At 37.0% G+C, this 16,816-nt stretch overlaps 5 protein-coding genes and 1 long non-coding RNA gene across 10 annotated transcripts; 1 reads left to right on the plus strand and 5 right to left on the minus strand.

The window, feature by feature from the left end:
- Positions 1-1,617: 1,617 nt before the first annotated feature.
- LOC104716052 (pentatricopeptide repeat-containing protein At1g63150-like) lies at positions 1,618-3,468 on the minus strand. 2 transcript variants are annotated; one of them, XM_087467426.1, is made up of 2 exons: positions 2,050-2,265; positions 1,618-1,971 (listed from the first exon to the last, which is right to left on the minus strand). In XM_087467426.1, exons 1-2 carry the CDS (start codon positions 2,263-2,265, stop codon positions 1,618-1,620), a joined length of 570 nt encoding a protein of 189 aa, XP_087323552.1. The 2 variants fall into 2 exon arrangements, with proteins under 2 accessions (XP_087323552.1, XP_010431700.3); XM_010433398.3 differs by having other exon boundaries at positions 1,618-3,468.
- Positions 3,469-4,485: 1,017 nt separating this feature from the next.
- Positions 4,486-6,789, minus strand: LOC104714606 (uncharacterized). Its single transcript, XM_010432032.2, has one exon. The coding sequence runs from the start codon at positions 6,706-6,708 to the stop codon at positions 4,861-4,863; it is 1,848 nt and encodes a 615-aa protein (XP_010430334.2). The 5' UTR covers positions 6,709-6,789; the 3' UTR covers positions 4,486-4,860.
- A 429-nt stretch (positions 6,790-7,218) lies between these two features.
- On the minus strand, positions 7,219-10,022 carry LOC104714607 (uncharacterized). The gene is made up of 2 exons (XM_010432034.3): positions 7,966-10,022; positions 7,219-7,455 (listed from the first exon to the last, which is right to left on the minus strand). Exon 1 carries the CDS (start codon positions 9,984-9,986, stop codon positions 8,313-8,315), a length of 1,674 nt encoding a protein of 557 aa, XP_010430336.1. The 5' UTR covers positions 9,987-10,022; the 3' UTR covers positions 7,219-7,455; positions 7,966-8,312.
- A 487-nt stretch (positions 10,023-10,509) lies between these two features.
- On the minus strand, positions 10,510-11,854 carry LOC104714608 (uncharacterized). Of its 3 annotated transcripts, none has more exons than XM_010432037.3 (4): positions 11,750-11,854; positions 11,255-11,407; positions 10,812-11,162; positions 10,510-10,704 (listed from the first exon to the last, which is right to left on the minus strand). In XM_010432037.3, the coding sequence occupies exons 2-4, from the start codon at positions 11,375-11,377 to the stop codon at positions 10,663-10,665; spliced, it is 516 nt and encodes a 171-aa protein (XP_010430339.1). In that variant the 5' UTR covers positions 11,378-11,407; positions 11,750-11,854; the 3' UTR covers positions 10,510-10,662. The 3 variants fall into 3 exon arrangements, with proteins under 3 accessions (XP_010430339.1, XP_010430337.1, XP_010430338.1); XM_010432035.3 differs by having other exon boundaries at positions 10,803-11,162; XM_010432036.3 differs by having other exon boundaries at positions 10,803-11,162; positions 11,709-11,849.
- Positions 11,855-12,829: 975 nt separating this feature from the next.
- LOC147939385 (uncharacterized) lies at positions 12,830-14,681 on the plus strand. Of its 2 annotated transcripts, XR_015567071.1 has the most exons (3): positions 12,830-12,943; positions 13,689-13,927; positions 14,050-14,681. It is a non-coding gene; the product is annotated as an uncharacterized LOC147939385 (long non-coding RNA). The 2 variants fall into 2 exon arrangements; XR_015567070.1 differs by having other exon boundaries at positions 13,689-14,681.
- On the minus strand, positions 13,279-16,504 carry LOC104714609 (NAC domain-containing protein 26-like). The gene is made up of 4 exons (XM_010432038.3): positions 15,834-16,504; positions 15,219-15,417; positions 14,850-15,121; positions 13,279-14,440 (listed from the first exon to the last, which is right to left on the minus strand). Exons 2-4 carry the CDS (start codon positions 15,376-15,378, stop codon positions 13,679-13,681), a joined length of 1,194 nt encoding a protein of 397 aa, XP_010430340.1. The 5' UTR covers positions 15,379-15,417; positions 15,834-16,504; the 3' UTR covers positions 13,279-13,678.
- Positions 16,505-16,816: the final 312 nt, after the last annotated feature.

Here is a 16,816-nt window from a genome sequence, read left to right on the forward strand (position 1 = left end):
CAGATTTGGAGCCAACATCAGCCACGTCAATTCCCATATGTTTTTGCAGTACCATAGATTAATCCTAGAGAGGCTCAAGAAGCATGAAGGTAAGAAACTACCTCTTCTTGAATCTTCTGGGTCTGTAAATCCTTAGATACCACAACCCAAATCACAATATCAAAAGCAACTTCTGTTTGGAGAAATTTGTTATTGATCATCGTGACAAAGTGTTGTTTTGCCAACTCCCCCCATACCGTACAGACCCACACTACCCACTCCATTGTCCATAAGATGGGTCCATATCTTTTCAAGTAATGTTTCCTGACCAAATATTGTTTGTTGAGTAGGCCTTTGTACCACCTCAGATGATTGAGCTTGCTCAGCAACCACTTCAAAAACCCCATTACATATGAGATTTTCAACCTGCTTCAACATTATGACAGCGTGTTTCCCATAACGATAACTCGATTTTAAACTCTTGGAACAAAACCCACAAAGACACAACCGTTGAAGTTCTAACACTAAACACACCGTTGACTTGGCTTTCAATGGTCTCAACTCTAGTAAGCCATACCTGGATTTGGGCAAGCCTTCGTAGACCTCTATTCTCCTCTCTCTCAATCCTTCTTGACAAATCATCTCGCCTTGCCTTCAGCTGCTCTTCCATGGCTGTCTCCAAAGCTGCCAGATGCTCCTCGAGGTTGTGAATATAGCTCTCTTTGACACATAACCACTGAGAGACTTGATTCACAGCTTGATCACATGACAACGAGACAGAGAAGCATGCACCCATCGTTGCACACACTCAAAGAAAGAGATTCCACAATGGAAAAGAAAACTGTGAAGGTGTTAACAAGAATGTGATTAATAATATTAGGTGAGTCGAAGTTTTTTTTCTATTACACAGTATGTCTCAAAATTCAAAAAAGCAGAGAGCACTAAGCTTTTGCTTTATAGATGTATCATAGAACATACCTTTGCCTTATTCTTGCTTTGTTCCACAATATAATATTCTGATTAATTAAACCTTACACTACTGTTCTTTTTTTGTCTAATACGAAATAACAAAGATAAGGTGGACAGGAGAAGTAGATCCATTTTTCTAACACGTGAGAAGCTTTGCCTTTATTGATGTCACTGTATGCATAAGAAAAACACACAACGACTAAATTGGTATGTTTCTTACAGATTTTGAATTTTTCCCGAGAAAAGTTTTACAACTTCATGGCTTTTTCCAACCTCTGTGGCACCGGAACTTTCCTACATTTCTTATAAAAAGAAGTCGTGATAACCTTGAGAGAAACCAAGTGACGTTCACTCTTCCTCACACAGGTAGCCAAATACATCTCTTTCATACATTGCTCTGTTTTAAGCACCTGCATTGCGTAGTCAAACTGGTTTAAGTTAGTACTCAAATTGTGAAAAGCAAACACACTAAAAAGTAGAAGAAACACCAAAGGTTTTTCATGTGTGTGTTGTTCAGCTACAGTAAAACTTCCATTGCTTTTGAGAAAGGGCAAGTGATGTATAAGTAACAACGAGTTGCATTGAAAAAAGCCTAATAATAAGAATGCCTTTATAGAAAGTAATTACCAGAAAAGAAATATAACAGGCTTATGAACCTTTATGAATGTCTTAAGATAGCATTTCCAAGAAGCTTTTGTCCAATCTCCCATCAAACAACATATCTGTGACCAAGCCAAAAGTTGAAGCATCTCCAACAAACCCGCAACTCCTCATTTCTCTGATGAGTTCAGCTGATGCTGCTTTGTCACCATCTCTAAGACGTGCCCTGATCAGCGTATTATATGCACCGCTATTTGGAAGAGGTCCGTCTTCTTTCATTTTATTGAACAAGGCAACTGCTTCCTCCTTTAAACCTTTCCTACAAAATCCTGAGATCATTGTATTGTAGGTTACAACATCAGGCTTCAGTCCTTTAAGGCTGAGGCTACAAAATAGATCCCACCCATCTTCCACATTGCCAGCCTTGCACATCCCTTCAATCATAATATTATATGTGACGATATTAAGTTCCAGTTTACTCTTTTGCATATACTCGAATACCACCAATGCTTTCTCTAGCTTCCTATGATTACAAAGTCCATCTAACAAAATGTTGTATGTCATGATACTGGGAGCCACACCATCATTATTCATCTGTTTGAATACAATTTGGGCCTTTCCACAGTCTCCAGCTTGAAATAACCCTTGGATAAGAGTGTTGTAAGTGATTGTGTCGCCAAGCAATCCTCTTTGGGACATCTCGCGGAAGATGTCCATACCTTCTTCCACTCTCTTACACTTGCAAAATCCATTTATAAGAGTATTATATGTCACTACGTTTGGGAGGCAATCCTTGCTAACCATCAAAGAAAACATCTGCTTAGCCTCGTTTAGACGATCGTTCATGCAAAACCCGTTGATCAATGAATTGAACGTGTAAATATTAGGATATATAGACCTTTTGATCATCTCCTCGTACAATTTCTCAGCTTCTAGAAGCTTCCCCTCTTTCACAAACGAATCGATCAATGCATTGAACGTAAACACATTGAGGTTGATTTTCTTTTCAATCATATCACTCAGGAGTTGAGAGGCATCACTCCATCGTCCGTAATTACAAAGACAACTAATGAGGGAGCTGTAGGTAACAACATCCGGTCTAATTCCTTTCTTCTGCATTTCGTTGAACAGGTTTAGAGCATCATCCACATGCCTGTATTTGCAGAGACCATCAATGACTGTGCTGTAAACTACAACACAAGCCTCTATTTTTCCTTGTTCCATCTTCCTGAGCAGAGTTAAAGCCAAATCAATGTCACCTCTCTTACATAATCCATTTACTACCACACCGTAAGTAACCAGATTTGGTTGACAACCTTTTACAACCATTCGATCAACTAAAGCCACGGCTTCAGAAGCTTTGTTGTGGAGAAAAAGCCCATGAATCAGAGTTGTAAATGTAACGGTATTAGGTTGATATCCCATTGCCACCATCTGATCAACCAAAGCTACGGCATCAGAAATCCGTTTACCATGACAGAAACCATTGACAAGAGAAGAAAGCGTGACAATGCTAGGCTCATAGCCGAGTTTCATCATCTTTCCCAGAATAGCTAAAGCAAGAGGGAGTTGAGAGCGGCGGCAGAAACAGTTAATAAAAATATTATATGAATAGAGATCATGTGAAATTCCCAGTTTCTGCATCTTCTCCCCCAAGGAGATGACAACATCAAACTTCTTCATCTTAGCAATTGCAGTCAACAATTTGTTAAAATCAACAGTGGAAGGGCGTGGACGAGACTTGACCATCTCACCGAACAGATCAATCGCATCGTCTAACTTAATATCACTTCTACTCAGTTTCTCTCTGAAATCAGAAAGAGATCGAACCCAGCAAAGGAGAAACGAGGGAGAAGCAGTTCCAGTCTTACCTTTCCACAGAGCAAATCTCTTCGCCGTCGATCCAATCGCAAATCTCATCTTCTCGATTTGGTTTCCGAGAAGAAAAGAGTGACTGACTGCTTTAACCTGAAGATCGTTTTTTTTTTTTGACGGTCCAATATCATCTCAGAATTTAATAACCGACCGGTTCACTCTGACTACTCTGGTACGGTTTGGTTTACTATGTGGAACAAGATAGAGAAGTAAAACCACCCATCGCTTCACAAACACAAAAAGAGATTTTCAAAGGAACAAAAAATAAAAATGAAGCTGTTACCAAATAGATTTTAAAATGTAAAGCCTTTGTAATGATTGCTTTGTTTCCACAATTATACTTTTCAGTTTAATTAAATCATACACAACAGTTTTTTTGGCTACTCTATGACAAAAACTGAGGTGTCCAAGGTTTTTTTTTACCACGAAGATTTTACAACTTCATTGCTTACTAAGTGAGTGTCAATCATTAGGAATAACAAAAAATAACATTGACAAGGGAAATATATAGATTTCTCTTACAAGTGAGAGAAGCTTTGCCTTTTATTACAACATCATGGCTTTCTCTAATCTCTCGCAGAGCATTTTTTTTCCCTAAATGTTTATGTACAAAGAGAAGAATCAAGTGATGCTCATTCTTCCTCAAGCTGAGCCAAATACATCTTTTCCCTACATTCCTCTGCTTTTCCTGCATTGCGTAGCCAAACCAAAGACCACTTAACAAAATGTTATAGGTCCAAATATCGGGAGAGACACCAAAAGAATCCATCTGACTAAAAAATTCTTGAGCTTTATCAACATCACCTGCTTGAAAAAACCCTTGTATGAGAGTGTTGTAAGTGACTGTATTGCTAATTAATCCTCTCTGAGACATCTCACGGAACAGTAACTCATTAGTCATTACATCTGGTAAAATACCTTTTTTTTTTTTTTTTCTAATATATTTCATTTGCTTTTAAAAGCGATACCGGAAATTACAGAGAAGAGTTTGTGTTTAAAACAACGCATAGTAAGACACTATTGAGTTGGGAGAATTACTTCAAGCACTAGGGAGCTTGGAAGTGTGGTAAAATACCCTTGCTTACCATCAAATCAAACATTTGGTTGGCCTCATCTATGCGATCGTGCATACAAAGCCCATTTGGTTGAAAAAATGAAGCAGTTCACAACCCGAAAAAGAATTACATTAAAACAGCATAAGAATAGAAGAAAAACTAAAACAGATGTACGTATGAAGGTAAGGAACGAGCTTCGCTAGCTTTCTCCTCCCTTTCAATATCTTCAACCCGTTTCTTACTGGTAAACTTCATAACGAGTTCCTTTTCACCACTTGAGCAACTTTTAGAGATAGAGTGGAAGCTTTCTCAGTTTTGGGGCATTAGACAGTAATTACCAGAAAAGAAACATAACAGGCTTATGATGAACCTTATGAATGTCTTAAGAAAGCATTTCCAAGAAGCTTTTGTTCAATCTCCCATCAAACAACATATCTGTGACCAAGCCAAAAGTTGAAGCATCTCCAACAAACCCGCAACTCCTCATTTCTCTGATGAGTTCCGCTGATGCTGCTTTGTCACCATCTCTAAGATGCGCCCTGATCAGCATATTATAAGTACCACTGTCTGGAAGAGGTTCATCTTCTTTCATTTTATTGAACAAGGCACTTGCTTCCTCCTTTAAACCTTTCCTACAAAATCCTGAGATCATTGTATTGTAGGTTACAACATTAGGCTTCACTCGGCTGAGGCTACAAAATAGATTCAACCCTTCTTCCACATTCCCAGCCTTGCACATCCCTTCAATCATAATATTAAATGTGACGATATCAAGTTCCAGTTCACTCTTTTGCATATACTCGAAGATCACCAATGCCTTCTCTAGCTTCCCATGATTACAAAGCCCATCTAATAAGATGTTGTATGTCATGATATTGGGAGATACACCATCAGAAATCATCTGTTTGAATACCATTTGGGCATTATCACAATCATCAGCTTGGAAAAATCCTTGGATAAGAGTGGTGTAAGTGACTGTGTTGCCAACCAACCCTCTCTGAGACATCTCACGGAAGACTTCCATAGCATCATCTACCCTTTTACACTTGCAAAATCCATTTATAAGAGTATTATATGTCACTATGTTTGGGAGGCAATCCTTGCTAACCATCAAAGAAAACATATGCTTAGCCTCGTTAAGACGATCGTGCATGCAAAACCCGTTGATCAATGAATTGAACGTGAAAATACTAGGATCGATAGACCTTTTGATCATCTCCTCGTACAATTTCTCAGCCTCTGTAAGCTTCCCCTCCTTCACAAACGCATCGATCAATGCGCTGAAAGTGATTACATCAGGGTTGACTTTCCTCTCAATCATATCTCTAAGTAGTTGAGACGCATCATTCCATCTTCCGTAATGACAAAGGCAACGTACGAGGGAGCTGTAGGTCACAACATCCGGTCTAATTCCTTTCTTCTCCATTTCGTTGAAAAGGTTGAGCGCATCATTCACGTGTCTATATCTGCAAAGACTATCAATGATTGTGGTGTAGATTACAACACCAGGCTCTACTTTTCCTCCCTCCATCTTCTTGAGAAGATGTAAAGCCAAATCAATGTCACCTCTCTTACATAATCCATTGACTACCACACCGTATGTCACTAGGTCCGGTTGACAGCCTTTCGCAACCATTCGGTCAACTAAAGCCACAGCTTCAGAAGCTTTGTTGTGGAGAAAAAGCCCATGAATCAGAGTTGTAAATGTCACCGTATTGGGTTCATATCCCATTTCCACCATCTGATCAACCAAAGCTACGGCATCTGAAATCCTATTCCCGTGACAGAAACCATTGACAAGAGAAGAAAGCGTGACAACGCTAGGCTCATAGCCGAGTTTCATCATCTTTCCCAGAAGAGCTAAAGCAAGAGAGATTTGAGAGCGGCGGCAGAAACAATTAATAAAAATATTGTATGTATAAAGACTGTGTGAAATCCCCAGCTTCTGCATCTGCTCTCCCATAGAGATGACAACATCGAACTTTTTCATCTTAGCAATGGCACTCAACAATTTGTTAAACTCAATGATTGGAGGAAAAGGACGAGACTTGACCATAACACTGAACAGATCAACAGCATCGTCTAGCTTTAAATCACTTCTACTACTCAATTTCTCTCTGAAATTATAACTCTTACCAGAGAAAATTCGTCTCCCGCAACACGCATCTTTCTCGTAATGACTCCGACGAAGAAATCTCTTTGCTATCATCGATTCAATCGCAAACCTCATTCTCTCGATTTGGCTTCAAAGTGATTTAGGTTTACTCTCTCTCTCTCTCTCTCTCTCTCTCTGATAAAAAAACACTCACTTCAGTATGAACAAAAACAACATCAAGTGTCTCTAGTTAACCTGGAACCGGTTTAGTTTAACCTTTATAATTGGGAAACTGGAGTCTTGCTGGTTTGCGTTTTTTCTTTTGACATTCCGGTTTGCGCGTTCTTCTTTGATTCTGTCTTCTTTTTTTAAAAGAAGACCCTTTTGTTAATAATCAATTTTACTCATTTTCAATATAACAATTCAGAATTTTTATTTTCTCATATATAAAATTTTGAACACAGGAAAAATATCAGACCGCAAGCTAAAAAGTTTTTACAAAATTGTGGGTTGTTGTTACTTGTTAGTATATCAACCAAATAGTAGAAATTGTAGTTTTTGTCTTGAAAAGGAACAAACCCTGATGGCTTCCCACACACAACACAACCCAAGCATTCTCTTTGTTTATTACGTTTTCTAGTTCAATTACTAGGAAGATCAAAAGATAACATTGACAAGGGAAATAGATATTTCTCTTACAATTGAGAAGCTTTGCCTTTTATTACAACATCATGGCTTTCTCTAACCTCAGGCAAATCATTTTTTTCCTATATGTTTATGTACAAAGAGAGGAATCATGATAAGCTTGAGAGAAACCAAGTGGTGCTCATTCTTCCTCAAGCTGAGCCAAATACATCTTTTTCCTACATTCCTCTGCTTTTCCTGCATTACATAGCCAAACCCCGTTTTAGTACTCAAATTGTAATGTAAAATGTATCCCAGAGAGCGCGAGACAGCATATATTATTCATGTATTTCTGTTCATCAATAACACTTCCATTGGTTTTGAGTAAGTAATACGTGTATCTTCAAAACAGAAGAATTTGCGATGATGTATAAGCTAGATGAGACAAAGAAAGCATGAATCAAGGATGAGTTGCATGATGCAACTTGCATAGAACAAAGCCTGATAATAAGAATCCCTTTTTTAGAGGGATACTAAAAATGTATTGGAGGTCGATTCCTATAATGTTTCTAACGCTAAACAAACTTAAAGACGTCATAGCTTTGCATACCAGTTTCAATCAAAACAGAAAAGCCAGAACAACTCCAACCTGGTAGTAAAAACGATCTCAACCCAAAGGATTTCGAAAGAGAAATTAAGCCATGAACCATTTATCCAGCACGAGCAAACTATAAAATGTGATTTGATTACCAAAGACAGAAATTTCACCTTTAGCGCGAGATGAAAAGGAGAAGATGAAGTAACGCTAATCAGCACCATCGATAGAACTGCTGCCTGCTGGTGATCACAGATTACAATCCTCCCAGATAATTCCTTGAAATGTACAACCCAAATCCAGAATCTCCAATCAGGAATGAGAAGGTTATTGCAGAACCTAGATGCATTCACCATTCGGTAACACTTCACTGACCACCATTACTCAATGGTTGGATGAAGCAATTGAGGGATTCTCAACTCGACTTAGAGAAACACAAAGTGCCAGTGATTTATTCACCGCTGAAACAGCAAGATCCTAACATATCGACACAGTGGAAATGCACAAATCCCTGTAACAGTTACAAGGGAGACACAACTTTGTTGCGACATCCAGACTTTCTGTCTCCAAGCAAGGATGGTGCGTAGCCACAGCTCAACATTTCTTTGATAAGTTCGGCTGAAACGGTTGTGTCACCATCTCTAAGGCACAGCGTGGAGTCAGTTTTCATAAGCCCCTCTTGTTTCATTTTTGTATACAGAGCATCAATTTCACGTTGTAGGCCTTTGGTACACAACCCTGACATCATTGTCGTGTATGTTACAACATCAGGCTTCAATCCTTTGAGGCTGAGGCTACAAAATAAACCCCAAGCATCTTCAACCTTACCAGTCTTGCACATTCCTCGAATAATCGTTGTATATGTAACAATATCAAGATCCATTTCCATCTTCTGCAAATCTTCAAATACCATCAATGCTTTCTCTAGTTCCCCGTTGTCACAAAGACCACTTAACAAAATGTTATAGGTCCAAATATCCGGAGAGACACCAAAAGAATCCATCTGACTAAAAAATTCTTGAGCTTTATCAACATCACCTGCTTGAAAAAACCCTTGGATAAGAGTGTTGTAAGTAACAGTATTGCTAACTAATCCTCTCTGAAACATCTCACGGAACAGTTTCACCCCATCCTCTACTCTCTTCGCCTTACAAAACCCATTAATAAGAGTGTTGTAACTCATCACATCTGGTAAAACACCCTTGCTAACCATCAAATCAAACATTTCGTTGGCCTCATCAATGCGATCATGCATACAAAGCCCATTGATCAACGAACTGTAAGTAACAATATCAGGATCAATAGACATTCGTACCATCTCCTCAAACAGCTCTTTAGCTTCCAAAACCTTTCCGTTTTTCACAAACGCATCAAGCAACGCAGTGTAAGTAATCACATTAGGTGCGATTCTCCTCTTGATCATATCACTCAACAACCGAGCAGCATCACTCCATCTACCTGAATCACAAAGACCTTTAACAATCGCAGTGAATGTAACAACATTAGCTCTAATCCCTATCCTTTCTTTCCTTTCAATTCTATTGAACAGGTCCAGAGCTTCATCAGCACGTCTAGCTTTGCAAAGACTATCAATGATCGAGTTGTAAGCAACAATGTCAGGTTTATATCCAATCTCCAGCATTTTATCAACCAAAGTAACAGCATCAGAAACTCTATCCCCACGACATAATCCATTAACAAGAGACCCAAACGTGACTTTATCAGGCTTATAACCAAGTTTCAACATCTTGCCAAGAACAGATAAAGCAAGAGAGACTTGAAAACAGCAACAGAAACAATTAATCACAATGTTAAACGTATAACGATCATTACGAATCCCTAAACCTTCCATCTTCTTCCCCAGAGAGATTACAACATCATACTTCTTCATCTTCACAATGGCACACAACAATCTATTGAAATCTACAATTTTAGGGAAAGGACGAGATTTAACCATGTCGCTGAAGAGATCAATCGCGTCGTTTAGCTTTATATCGCGAAGCCGAGTTTTGCTTAGTCTCTCTCGCAAATCAATAATACCATTGACGCTAGAAGAAGAAGCTCGTCGTACCCAGCAACAACAGGAACTGCAATGGCTTAACGGAGGAGGAGACGGAGCGGTTCTAGGTTTACCTTCAGAGAGAAGATTGCGATGAAGAAGCCTCGTCGCCGTCATCGCAATCGATCTCTGCATTGTTTCTCCGATTTTGATTTTTGGTCTGACTGAGAGAATCCTAATAAACGGAAGTGTTTGCTGAAAGAGATGGGAATTAAAACCGGTTTAGTTTCGGTTTAGCTATCTTTATTTGTTGTATCAAACCGAACATAATCGAATCGAATACTGTACAATGAGAAAACGGATTTGGTGTGTGTCTAAACCACGGTTCGGTGGAGATTAGGTAGAGTTTCTGGTTAAGTAGTGGTGTTTACTGTTCCATCTTTTTTTGTTGTATCAAACCGAATACATTGAGAAAACAAATTAGGTTTGTTGTGTTTTAACCTCGGTTCGGTTCAGTTCGGATTGGATAGAGTTTCTGGTTAAGTAGTGGTGTTCAGTTAAACAGGGATTGGTTTGTTCAATTTTGGCCAATTTTTTTTGGTACGGCTTCGAATTCGATTTTTCGGTTTTTTTGTCCATTGGTTTGTTTTGGTTATCAGAATTGAACACTGAACAGCCCTTCATTGAGTCAATGATTGTTGACCAAAAAAAAATCAGATGAAAAATATACCGAAGTTGTAACAAAACAAGTCAGTAAAATTCTGCTACACAAAGAGATATTGTAATTCAGATTCATATAATCTGAAACCTGTAATTATGTAATAGAGTAATGTACTAATTACTTGTACAAACCTATGGTTTATAAAAGTAACTAAAGAAAGAGTCTTGATTTGAGAGTAACCTGATTCTTCGCCTACATTTTCAAAATGGTTTCACTACATTAACAATCATATATACAAGAACATAAAATTCAGAAGAAGAAACAAAGTAAAGAAGACTAGTAGGGTTCACCTTTCTTACTCGTTTCTTCGGGTGTGTCCAAGGGCAATTTGGCTTAGCTGAGAGTCCCAAAACAATACTTCTCCTTGAGGTATCCATAACAACACCTGTCGCAACTTGAGTTTTTTTCCTTTTTTTTTGGGTAAAAGAAGTTGAGTTATGTGAACTCAAAGCTTTGTTCTTCACCCAAGACGTGTTCTTTTGCTTATCTTCCCTTCTTTCTCCTCCTATACCTTCCTCCTCTTGATGATATTTAAAGCCTCCATTAGATTCAAGAATCAATCCATCTTCCCTCAAACCGTCAATTCTAGAAGTCTTTGTCTCCAAAGGATCTGATGATGCCTCTTTTATGTCAGGGAAGTATCCATGAGCCTGCAGGAAACATTGCAAAAACCAAACTTTTCAAGCTCTTAATCATTTCTTACAAAGTCACTCACAACAATGTAATCATGACTCTTCTTTACCTGAAACACAGATTGCTTTAAGAACTCATCAGCAGCATTGGAGGATGATATACGTCTAGAAGGAACACCACAACCTTCTGGGAAATCTCTGTAAACTGTCACACATCTTCTCTTGAACTGCATTGTCTTCACCACCAAACCAAGGTTTCAACACTACAGATGCATCAAACCCAAAAAAAAAAAAGGAAACAACTTTAGGAATTGAATCAAAAATTGCATCACACATGCTTTCATTAAATAAATCAATAAGAGAGATCTATGGGTAAAGCTCACGAGAAGTGATACATATAACACATTTGCGAATCGAATCAATGGTTTAAAAAAAACGAAATCTAAACAATCAAAAACGAAAATTTTAACTTCAGGAACAAGGAAATGCTAAGAGGAGGGATCATACTTGATACAATTAACCCAAAAATATTGATTTATAAGAAGAACTACAAAAGAGCATTACCAAATTCGTGGAGAGGAACAGAGGGAAGAATCAATCTTTACCTCAGATTTGGTGGACGCAACGAGGGTTTCTTCCCTCTGGTTAAAGCATGGGGGGGGGGGGGGGGGGGGAATTAACTGAGGTAAGTGATAAGACACGATTGTTCTTTCTAAGCCCAATATTTTAAGCAATATTAGGCCCATAAAATAATTTTTATTTCATGCAGGATATAACCGCAGAACTAATCAACACCTTATAATATATCAAAAAATATATTTTAAACATTTACATTAAAATCCGAACTGTTTGCTCGATTTGTTAAGTATCTATTTTTAGTAAAATTAAAATTAAAATTAAAAATAGAAAATTTAAAATTTAATAAATGTTTTTTCTTAGTGAGAGCTAGAACTCTTTGGATCTTGGGATTTTGTCATTTGTGGCGTAAACGCCCAAATTAAGAAAAAACAGTAGTAGTAATGTCTTTTTGTTAAAATTAGGGAAAACACTAATGATAAAAACGTCACATGGTTTTGTCTCATATAGTGTTTCTTCACCTAAGTTATTGAGATCAAAATGTCTAATAGTAATAATGGTCAATTTTTATTAATTGTTTTTAAGCAATTAAAAAGGTGGATTTTATCCGAGGCTTTGGCTTAGACAGGAACCGTATAGGGTGTGTCAATCCCACAGAGCACGCCCAAATAATGATGTTTTCTTATGAACTGCATCATTCATACCCAAAATATTTAGCTAATCATATAGTATCACCCTATAATGGTATGTATAGTTGCTTTTGGACAGCATATAGTATATATGTATTCTGATGTTTTAAAAATAAAAAAGGATTCGTGTGATATTGATTCATGCATCTTTCTAATTTGGAAACTAGATTTTGATTTTTTATTTCCGACACACACAAAACTAAATATTGGTTTATATTAAGTCTATGCAAATTATCCATCTCGAAACCTAATTTGAACTTTTAATTAACAAACAGTAGTAATATATTGTCTGCCTCCCTTGAAATAAACATTATAATTACAAAATATATCTAATGATCGACAGACAAAGCACGCTTTTGTTATCTTCCTTTTTTAACACGGCTTGTCTCTCTATATATGTTATATTCTCGAGCCAAACATGTCATAACCATTTTTTTTTCTCTAGCTAGTTGACACTCTTTTCTCTGGGTTTCGCTTTCGTAATCTTCAAACTTCTTGCAAGTTGTTCTCATGATCAAAGACAACTCAAAGCATGTAAGTCAATCCAAATTACTAAAACTCAAACATTTTTTGTTGTTGTTCTACTGCTCTTGCACTTCTTGTTTTCTTTTTTTTAAGCAAGTGTGATATATATATGGTGATATCTAGCTAATAAAAGTAGTAGCGAAGTATAATGTTACCTCTTAAATTTTGGTTTTGTATACAAAGTAAGTAGTAAACGGATTTTTAATAGAAAGAGGTATATATACAATTTTTTGCTGATGTGATTGTTTGGATTTGAGAAATTTTGCAAACAAATAATCATGAGGGAAGAACCAAAAAAAATGACATGAATTAAATGAGTATACAACATTTGAAGAAATATACAAGTATTAAATTTTATTTAGAAGTAGCTAGGTGTCCCCTTTATACAAAATTGGTCTCACATTTAAATCATAAATCATATATATATGGTTTATATATATAATTAGGGATGCATATATATACATTCATACATACATATACATCCATACATATACACATACATGTGTGCGTATAACATATATATAGTTCAATAATGTAACAAAATATAATCAAAAGAAAATACCATATTGTTGTTGTAGGTTTTTATTATGTACAAAACCTCCATATATAAATCCGGGAAATAACTCCTTGTTTTTCCCCTTTCTTCTTAAAGTATAGAACTGTGTCCACCATCAACTACACAGTACTAGTGGACATATGTATTTTTCATATATATTCATCCTTGCATCTTCTTCACTTTTATCACTATTTCCAGAGATCAATCTGACAACTCGACGAAGTAGAAGCAGCATGAGCATTTGTATACTCTTCTCCCATTTCAACAACCCTTTCAGAATCATTCTCTCTCACTTGATCATAAGCAGTGTTTCTCGTGTCTATCTTGATGTCGTTTTGATGAGAAGAAGCAGCTGCAGCCTCTTCATTGCTAAGCTGTGAAGCAACGAATTTATCGAGAACTCTCCAATCAGTAGTCACTTGTTCTACTCCTTGATCGTAATAAAGAGAGCTGAAACTTTGATTCCCTTGTTGCAATTGTTGCTCATGAGATAGATTTGATGATTGCTGCAAGTTACCAATATCTCTTGTGTTTTTATTGTTGTTGCTTGATCCATAAGGTAGAGAGCTGCAATTACTATTAGGGCTTTCGAGCTGAGGAAGCTGGAGGAACACAGATTCTCGAAGATGATGGTTTTGTTGTTGATATTGTACCATGTGATTGTAATGTAACTCGAGCTCTTGCTTGCATTGCAAGTTAGGGTTGTTGTTGAATGCATAAGCTGAAGACGCATTGAGGCCACAAGGCAATGTCTGCTGGTGATCATGATGGTGGCGGTTATAATGATGATTGGGAATAAACTGTTGTGGGGAACTGGAATCGAGCTCGGAGGAAATGAAAGAGAGACGATCATCGTACCAATGCGATGGCGATGAATTGTAATCTCCCATTTTCCTCACTGTTGCCGCCAATTTCTTCTTGAACACCCTACATACCACCCATCCTTCTTCCTACACACATATCACATAATCAAATCATTTACGACATCACAAATGCACACACTTGTCCACCACTTATATGTTTTTTTTTGTTTAAGCTATGAATAATTGTAATAAACTTAAGTAAAATTTTGGACCAAAGAAGGATCATCGGTTTTCATTTGTTTGACTTCTTGAGTTACATTTGTAAAATAACATGTAACCTATATATGTTTACAGAGAGTTTAATAAAACACTTTGGATATACTGGACATATATGTTATGATTCTTGATGTGAACTACTCCTATGCCCTCTGAAAGTGAATGACTCAGAAATTTTAAAAAACCTATTTAAGAAATATCATATATATTTAGGGGAGCTTAATTCCGTATGCAAGTAAATTATGAGTTAAGATGTGTGATCTTGGATCAACGTATATACCTGAGGGATTCCATTTTCATTTGTTTCTAAGCGATATTCGTGCATGATCCAATCGGATTTTTGTCCATTTGGGGCTCTTCCTTTGTAAAACACTAGTGTTTTCCTCATACCAGTAAGACTATGTCTTATATATATAGCCTTGTCTCTTCCGGTGGCTTTCCAGAATCCTGCTTTCGTCGCTCTATTGGTTCGGGTTCCCGTGGGATATTTCTTGTCCTTATGGCTAAAGAAGTACCATTCGCTTTGCTCTTCGTTTCCTATCTTGCATAACTCTAAATTATTACAAAGAAAACAAAATAATTGTCAGCCTTTCAATGAAAACATTGAAAACATGGATCATCGATCACTGAAGAGAGATGATAGGATAACCTTGAAGATCCCATGGCTCAATCTTGTAAAGATCAACGTCCTTGATGAAATCGATTTCTATCCTCTTTGATGCAACTTTTTTCCTTAGGTAGTAGTCTACAAGTTCTTCATCAGTTGGATGAAATCTGAAGCCAGGTGGTACTTGAGTAAATGAATTCATCCTTTCTTTATTTTTCCGTACGTATTGAAATTAGCCGCCCTGTTTATGATATGAAACAATTACTAGCTAGTTTCCAATTAACCATGATCTCAGATACTAGTAATCTTGCAAAGAGTCCATATATATATATGCTAGATTAAATAGGAGAGTAAATAAAGTCAAGACGAGAAGTATCTTTAAGTAACCAATCAAAAAGCAAAATCATAGGGAAAAATCAAGCCCCCACGAGTCTCTTAAGGATGATATTTTGCTTAACTTGTAACATCAGCAACATTGAGTAGGATAAGAGGACGATGATCATGATCATTATAATGATGAAAATGATTAAAATAATGCAACAAAGTTTAAGAAAATAAAATTGTAAGTATCTGACGAAAATAATATCCAAAAACATAGAGATAAAAGATAAGGATCAAATATGGAGTAGAATCGTTAGAGACATTTAGGGTCTATACCTCAAAAACAAAACTCAAAAACAGGTTGATTTAACTCAAAGCCCTTCAAAAAAAGCTCAGGATTTGAGTTATTGTATGTGACTGCGCTTACTTGAATCTTCCTCTTGTACTTGGAAAGATCGAACACTTCATGAAATACACTATAAAATACTCAGAGCTAGAGAGAGAGAGAGAGAGAGAGCGAGAGAGAGAGGGAGAAAACCCTAAAAGCAGAAGTTATGCAAATGGAAAAGATTTGACAGTTATCATCGGGAATAGCCACCGGAAAGAGATCGGATCCCAAGAGTCAGAGATAGTAAGAGAGAGGATGGGAGAGGAGAAAGAGAGTAGGGTTAAATAAAGAAGATCAGAGGGTGATGATGATGAATAAGAATGAGAAAGAGAGAGAGAGAGAGAAGAAGAAGACACATGAAAAAGTAGACAACCGTGTCCTAATAATCTATACTACTTTGTCTCTCTCTCTGTCCTTCTCAATCATAGTCTCTCTATGTCCTTTCATAACCCAAGGAGTGAGATAGAGAGACTTTATTTGTTGCAAAAGCTTCGGGGAAAAGAGAGGCGAATAAGAGGGCTCAAGCAAGATTTTAAGAGAGAGAGGCAATCTTCATTACCACCCACCAGCTCTTGATGGAGACGGTCCAAAGTTTTTTTTTTTAATCTTTTCTTTTCTTATGACCGATTGAACAATAATCCCTATTTTTATATACATAAAAAGGTGTAATTTCCCAACGCAACGAGTCAAGAGAATTTTGTTAACTGGATTTTCTTAAAATAGAATTGCGTACGTTGATTAACAACACATGAGAGAGTGATAATGAATAAATATGGGGTTAGATTGGTGGTTACTAGCTATAGTTTTTGTTATACCAGTGACTATATAGTTGTAGCCGGTGTAGTTACGTTGAACTTGAACTGATGAGATATTTTAAGTCGTCTGGAATTCAAAGAAAATGTTCGAAAGACTACAAAAGTCATTTTTTCAG

This window comes from Camelina sativa, chromosome 9 (assembly GCF_030686135.1).
Source record: "Camelina sativa cultivar CO46 ecotype springtype chromosome 9, ASM3068613v1".
NCBI classification, from domain to species: Eukaryota; Viridiplantae; Streptophyta; class Magnoliopsida; order Brassicales; family Brassicaceae; genus Camelina; species Camelina sativa.